Source organism: Antechinus flavipes, chromosome 1 (assembly GCF_016432865.1).
Source record: "Antechinus flavipes isolate AdamAnt ecotype Samford, QLD, Australia chromosome 1, AdamAnt_v2, whole genome shotgun sequence".
Taxonomy (NCBI): Eukaryota; Metazoa; Chordata; class Mammalia; order Dasyuromorphia; family Dasyuridae; genus Antechinus; species Antechinus flavipes.
Window position 1 is genome coordinate 80,712,791 of NC_067398.1, and position 7,578 is coordinate 80,720,368.

The 7,578-nt window shown below is 51.8% G+C and overlaps 1 protein-coding gene across 1 annotated transcript in view; it reads right to left on the bottom strand.

Moving 5' to 3' along the window:
- The window catches only part of PPM1M (protein phosphatase, Mg2+/Mn2+ dependent 1M), a 12,223-nt gene extending 7,423 nt beyond the window's left edge, over nt 1-4,800 (bottom strand). The window contains exons 1-4 of the mRNA XM_051985261.1: nt 3,594-4,800; nt 757-880; nt 372-626; nt 46-158 (exon numbers count right to left, since the gene is read on the bottom strand). Coding sequence (XP_051841221.1) covers nt 46-158; nt 372-626; nt 757-880; nt 3,594-3,928 — 827 coding nt within the window. The 5' untranslated portion in view covers nt 3,929-4,800. The remainder of the gene's footprint in view (nt 1-45; nt 159-371; nt 627-756; nt 881-3,593) is intronic.
- Between the last annotated feature and the right edge of the window lie 2,778 nt (nt 4,801-7,578).

A 7,578-nucleotide genomic window follows, 5' to 3' on the forward strand; every position in this document is an offset into this window, starting at 1 on the left:
AGGGCCCCCCATCTGAGGCCCCAAGAGTTCTTTCTTGGCCTTCACCTGCTATCCCCAGCATTGGCAACATAGAGCTTCCCCTCCAGGTAGAGGACGGCCAGAGCTGTGCAGCCCCCAGACTGGCCAGTGGCTGTCATCTTCTGCCCAATCACTGTGTCCTGTTGGCATAAACCCAATCCCACCCATAGATGCCCTCAGGCAATTGCCCCAGAAGAGACCCAGAAGCCACTGGGAGACCTCAAGAAGATGGCTTCCCTCTTCCTCCTCCTCCTCCCCCAGCCCTCCTCCCTCCTCAATCACCTAAGGAGGAGTCCATCCCTGCTCCTGGACACCCCACCCCAAGCTTCCTCCCAGCTCCGGGCCAGACTCACACACTCCTGGAAAGCCTTCTCTATGGCTCCAATCACCAGATCTTGTGCCTGGATCCCTTTCTCCTCCACAAAGAGGGGGTCGCTGGGGCAGATGCGGCAGCCACTGAGGTGCATAGGAGGTTGGGGGGCCAGGATACCCTCCACTATGTCCTCCAGCTTTGCCCGCAAGCAGCCGTGCAAGATATTGGAGGCCATGACTGCCGCGGCGGGGCCCCCGTGACCATCAAACAGCGCCCAGTAGCAGCCGGTGACGTACTGCGCCAGGAAAGCAATGTGAAGTTAGGGCAGTCATTTCCCTGTGAGCGTAGGTCCTTCCCCAGCCTTATCCATGGGGGCCTTCCAGGAGCAGGCCTACGCAGTCCCAGAGCCCAGCCTGGCCCCTCACCTCCTCCTGGCACAGGATCATCCACTCCTGGTCTTCATCATCCCCTAATTCCCTGTGCTTGATGGAGAGATGGCCACATGCTGCCTGATCTTCATTGAACTCAGACTTCTCTGCATTAATAACCCTGCAGTCACAGAATTGGGGTTCAGGCTCCACTCCAAAAAATGTCCCACAGGGAGGCTGCAGGCCCAGAAAGGGGCGGAGCCGGAATTAGGATCCCCCTCCCCACTCTGAGTTAGAAGGCTCTTCTCTGGAGCAGAGATCTCTGGCAGCTGGGCCAACCCATGCATTCTCTTCTCACCAGCCAAAGGAGAGAAAATCAGGCCTCCAGGGATATCATGGCAGCGTGATGGGTCATTATTAATCCCAGTTGCGACAGCATTTTAAGGTTTGCAAAAGCCCTTCCCAATACCCTGCGAAGTAGGGAATGGCAGACTCATTTCTAACCGTTTTACAGATGAAGTGAATCCCCATGTGACTCCCTTGGTGTCTAGGTGGATGCTTCCCTCTTCCTCACATGTTGCATGGATGCTACAAGACTCAAGTTACTAGGTCAAGTCAAGTTCATCTCAGTATCTCTCCCATCATCCCTTCTCAATAGTCTTACTACCCACTGCCCTTGTACAGGTCCTCATTACCTTCTCTCAGACTTCCCAGTGCAATGCAACTCATCCTGCCTTCCCAAAGCTAGAACAACTCTCCCCCCTCCCCATAGACCTGGTTATAATTAATCCTCTGCCTCAGAATCTCTAGGGCTTTAGCCCAGCACTCCCTTTCCTGGGCACATACTCCAAGAAGGTCCAAATCAGAGACAAGGGCCTAACGTGTCTGAATTTTTAAAGGGGCATTCTTGGTATCAAAAATCCCCAAAATCTAGAAACAAACAAACAAAAAAAGAGGCTGAAAACGGCATGTGAATGTTACTGTTCAGTGGTGTCTGATTCTTCTTGACCCCATTTGGGGTTTTCTTAGCAAAGACACTGAAATGGTTTGACATTTCCTTCTCCAGCTCATTGTATAGATGAGGAAACGGAGGAAAACTGAGTTAAGAATCACACAGCTAGTAAGTGAGTTTGGATTTGAAAGTCCTCCTGACTCCAAACTCAGGCTCTAATCACTGTGCCACTTAGCTGGGTGGTAAAGAAAAAAGAATGACAAATATAAGGATTTTAAAAGAAATTTGGGAAGATCTAGAAGTGATAAAAATGAAATCAGTAGAACCCAGAGAATGATATACAGAATGACTATTAAAAAAAAAAATCACTTAAAAAATGGCCAAGTTCTGAGGATCTGAAGGTCCCAGATGCCAGATAAAAAAACATTCCATAACCTTAATCATAGCAGTGAGGCAAATGCCTCCTAGGACACAACTTGCGTGCAGGTCAAGTTCCCCAGACAGTTTTCACTTAAGTGTCTTTCTTTGTCACTGGGGAGGTTCCAATGTGAAAAGGTGGAGGATGGGGGTGGGGGTAGTAAAGGGTTGTGATTTAAAGACAAAAAGTATAAATAAAATATATTTTTAAAATGTTTCAATGGCTCCCTCCATGCATTTGTGGTCCTCCATGCAAAACGGCCTCCTCTACTTAATTTAGACTCTCACCAAATTAGGAAAATCTTTTTCCAAATATGCCCAGAGCTTTTCTGCTTCTTGCCTTAGTGGCTCGGGCAGTCTGGGAGATGCCCCCTCTCCCAACCTTTACATTTCTACACATTTTTTAACATCCAACTCAAAGGTCACCCCTTCCAAGAAGTCTTCCCAGATCCTCCTTTCTAGAAAAAAAAGAACTTCTTCTTTTTTGTTCGTAATTCTCTGATCTGATATTACAATTACAACTGTTGACATCATGGCCAGCTTCTAAACAATAAAGTTTATTTTATTGTTTTTTTAAATTTATTTATCCTCCAAATTTATTTTATTTCTTTATCCTCCAAAGAGAGGACCAGTTTTTAATCTAAGTTCTGTAGCGGTCTTCCATAAATGTTGATGTGTTTTTTGTTTACCAGCTGTGTGATTTCCAGCAAGTTACTTACCCTCTCCCCGGGGTTGTTTCTGTGGATTCAGTTGTCCCTGAGATCCCTTCAAATCAAATCTCTATTATCCTATCAGATGACTTGCTCAAGTTGGGTCCCTTTGAAGCCCCTCTCAGCCTTCCTCCTCCGATGGCAGGAGGTTTCTAGGCACCTGACAAAGACCAGCCACAGTCCCCAGGCCAGAGCTTGCAGCCCAGCTACCTTGCAAGTGCACGGAAAGAGGAACTGTTCCGCGCTTGAGCGCGCCCAGGCTCACACTTACACCCACACCTTCCCCAGAAAAACACCTGAGATCTAGGCTGAGCCCCTTCCCCTTCCTCCCATGACGAACGCTTCTTCCTCTCGGGCAGAGTCTTTTCCTCTTTCTCCAGTCCCCCTTTCGGACCCTGGCACCAGCTATCCGGGCAGAACCCATAATTCCCAGCTTGCCAAGGGGGTAAATGAGGTAAGGCAAGTGGTCCCACAGGCACATTCTCCTCGGGTTCCTTCCCAAGCGGGCTCTCTCCCCACAGCGGGGGAGTCCGAAATCTTCCCTCGCTTGTGCTCCCCGTTCCCGAGCCTTACTACACAAACGCACGCGTCCCCGTGCCAAGGGGCAGCCCCTCCCCCTGCCTGCATCCTCGTCCTTCGGGCCGAGCCGCGGGGGGGAGGGGAGGGAGAAGGCTGAAGTTCCAGAAGAGGAGGAAATGAGGAGAAAGGAGAGGGAAGGGGCTCGGAGGCAGGGGTGGTTGGAGTTGGAGAGAAGAGGCTAGGATGGGAGCGAGCCCAGCGCCGGGGAGAGGCGGAGGGCACTGTCGCCAACTCACTCAGCGTAGCCCGCGTTCCAAGGCAGGGGCCGGTCCGGGGCCGGAGAGTACACCGGCCTGGGCCGGCTCTGAGGATCTGGGTAAGGGTGAGGCCGGGGGGCCGGCGCGACGACACGCAGGAACTTGGGCCGCCGGTAGGGAAGCGGACTGGCCGGCCCGGCTCTGCCACAAGCTGGGGGCTCCGGGCTCCCGACAGCGTCCTCGAGGCCGGCTCTCCATCCCAGTGCCTCGGAGGGGCCCCGGCCCCAGGAGGGGACCCGGTGCAGGAAGCGGCGCCGGAACCATTCCGTGGACATGGGCGCGGAGGCAGGGGGTAGCCCACGCGGGGCCCTCATCCACGGCCTCGTCGGAGTTCTGATAGACGGTATCCCTCGAGTGAATGGGTGGCTCCTGCTCGGCCCGGGGTCCGCCGGGATCTCGGAAACCCTGCTCGCGGTAGCAGTCCCCTCCTCGCGATTGGCCCGGGCTGGCGGACCTCGTAGCCCGGAGTCTGGAGTTTGGGGCGCCGAAAAGGGCGGGGCGGGGCCGGGAGGAGGGACCAGAGTGGGGCTGGCCGGACTGGGGGAGGAGAAACCCGGACTGGGGCATGTTCTCCTTCCTGCTGGGCGGGTCTGTCCGGGCGACCCCCGAAGCTGGGTACGCAGTGCTGGCAGAAACCCCGGGCCACCGAGCAGACGCCTGGGCTCGAGTCCCAGCCGGGCTACTTAACTCTTAAATATACTCTCGAACAAATCATCCGTCGATAGAATAAGTCTGCACTTCTCAGAGGGAAGTCTGGGCGCCCTGTTTTCAGCATAATACCGAGACGCTTTCTTTTCTAACACTTCTTAAGAGTTTAAGGGGTCCCGACCGACACCAAGAAGTCTGAAGCTCGCTGGCCTGGAAAGGTTGTAACTCAGGGGAATGCTGGAGAGAGCTTATTTGCCCTTGCCCTTGTCAAAGTGCTGTGCTATTTTTGAAACTTCTTATTCTTTAGGAAAAGAGGGCTAGGTGGAGCAGGGGATACAGCCTTGGAAGTGGAGTTAGGGAAATTCTGAGTTCAAATCCTTCCCAGACCCTTAATGGCCGTGTGATCTTTATAATATGGAGATAAATAATAAAAACATTTGCCTTCTCCGAGTTGTGGGGGAGGATCTAAAGCGTTATCATCTTGGAAAGCACTTTGCCAATCTTAAATGTTGTTCAGCAGCAGCAGCAGCAGCAGCAGCAGCAGCAGCAGCAGCATGTGGGCTATATTGAAAAGGATGTCTTGTGGAGAAAACATTAGGCTTGTTCTCATTTTCCACTCGTTCTGGACTTCCTTGGCTTCTTCACTATGCCCTGACTTGGGCTACCTTCTCTTCCCTTCTTCCCTCTCAGTTTTCTTTATGTGTAATGGGCTGAGGCTCGGGTTGATGCACTGAGGTCCCAAGCACATGAGGCTAAATAGTAATTGGACCATACTCTATTAATAGATAAGCTTGGAGAAAGAATGGCCCCCACCCACTCTTTGTGCAAGTCCTGATGTGTTGTATAGGAAATGACGATTTTGGTGGGTGGAGGCAGGGGAGTGGAATAGGAAGGAGAGGAGAGACTTTTGGGACGGCCATTGCCACGGCTGACTCCACTGTTGGCTCCACTGTAACTCAGCTCACTTTTTCAACCTCTTTTTTTTAATTTTTTTTATCATGGAACAGTAGTCATTGGGAGGTGAAGTTTCACCGCTGATCGGGATGGGGAAGGAATATAGGAGAGGTCATGTTGATTGTGTAGGTCTCAGTAGGTGGGTAGTGTTTTTGTGCATCTGTCTGCGCTTGGGCTTGGGGGTCTCCATGATCCGGGGCAGTGCCTACCTAGGTGAGCTTGTGCTTTGGTCTGTGTCATGCCTGTGTTTTTGTATGCAGGTCTGTCTCGTCTATGTGGATGTTGGTGTCTGTAAGGCTGTCCTCTGTGTGCTCAATCCACAAGTGGTTTCTGGGCCTTTACCACAGACCCCCCAAAGGCCCTGAGACTTTGTGATTTTGTTCTGGATTTTGGGGGAAAAGTGTCGTGAGTTCTCCCCACCTCCCAGGTCAGCCCCCCAGCTACTCAGGGCCATTAGACAAATTGTTATTTGCATTAACAAGTGTGTCAGGGACCGGCCAGGAACAGCCCAGTAATTGTCCCTGACTGGCACTCGCCTTTATGGTGGGGCTCCGGGAGCCTGCATTTTTAGGAGCCCGGAGTCCCTAGGGAGGCCCAGGAAAGCTCTAAACACCAGTAAATAATGCCGCCTCCTCGCCTATCACCGGGGCAGGCGTTAGGTGGGGAGGGGGCGGGGTCGGAGGTGGAGTCAGGAGCGGCGAAGCCCCCCCCACCCGACGGACCTCTACCCCCACCCCAGCCAAAGGATACCCAAGTTCATTCTCAGCCCCCCCTCTATTGTTTTAAAGGGCCAATAGCTGGGATGCTATTAACATAATGATTGAAAGCTCTGGGCCCTGGGTGGGAGGGGAGGGGTGAGACTTGTCCCCCAGCACTAGTCCAGGACAGTCTACTCTTCAAAGTCTGAGGGGGCCTCACCCCCCCTGTGTACTCTGAGGTCCAAGTGCCTACACGGTCAGTCCGGTCCCCCTGTAGCTGCGGCTCCACATCTGTCTCCAGGACCAAGAAGCGGAGGTCGAGGGGGAGGTCTGGGTCCCGTCCACAGCTGCGGCCCGCCGAGTCAAGCTGGGCATGTTTAACCACGAGGGGCTCCCCGCGGGCAACTTCGGCCTGGGCCAGGGCCCGATGCCCGACGGGTCCTCGCACTACGGCAAAGGCGGCTACATCGGGGGGAGCGCCCCGAGACCGTCCCAGCCCCAGCCGCCGTCCCAGTTGAAGGGGAGGAGATGGCTCAGTGGATAGAGCACTAGCCTTGATGTCAAGAGGACCTGAGTTCAAATCCAGCCTCAGACACTTAACAAACAGAAAAAGTGAGCTGAGCCAACAGTGGAGCCAACAGTGGAGTCAGCCGTGGCAATGGCCGTCCCAAAAGTCTCTCCTCTCCTTCCTATTCCACTCCCCTGCCTCCACCCACCAAAATCGTCATTTCCTATACAACACATCAGGACTTGCACAAAGAGTGGGTGGGGGCCATTCTTTCTCCAAGCTTATCTATTAATAGAGTATGGTCCAATTACTATTTAGCCTCATGTGCTTGGGACCTCAGTGCATCAACTCAAGCCTCAGCCCATTACATTTATGCATTGTTTTCCCCCATTAGTAGTAAGCTTCTTGAGAGCAAGAATTATTTTCCTTTTCATTTCTGTATCTCCAGCTCTTAGCACAAAGCCTGGCACATAGTCAGTTCTTAATGTTACTGATTGTTGACTATGGACTCCAGAAAACAGAACAAGGCTTTCTGAAAGTTATGATGAGATTTTAGGCTTGATAGGAGAGAAAATTTGTAACCCTTAGAGCAATTAGGCAAAAAGATTGTCTTGCAGGGGTCCTCAAACTATACCCGGGGCCAGATGCAGCAGCTGAGGACGATTATCCCCCTCACCCAGGGCTACAAAGTTTCTTTATTTAAAGGCCCACAAAACAAAGTTTTTGTTTTTACTATAGTCCGGCCTTCCAACAGTCTGAGGGACAGTGAACTGGCCCCTATTTAAAAAGTTTGAGCAATTTAAAAATGAACAGGATGTTCAGGAAGGTTGTGGTTTTCCTTTTCTGAGTTTGACTAATAATAGTCATTTATTAATAGACATTTATTAATCACCTACTATGTACAAGAAGGTAGTGCTAGTGGATACGACACTGGGCTGGGGACCAGGAAGACCTGAGGTCACTTAACTGTCATATGATTCTGGGCCAGTCATTTAACTCCTATGTGCCTTAGTTTCCTCATCCATAAAATGAACTGGAGAAGGGAATGGTAAACTACTGCAACTATCTTTGTCCAGCCTTTGCCATGGACTTTTATCCATGGAGTCAAATAGAGTGATGCTACTGAGCAACAATTTCCTAGTAAGTGCCAGGCACT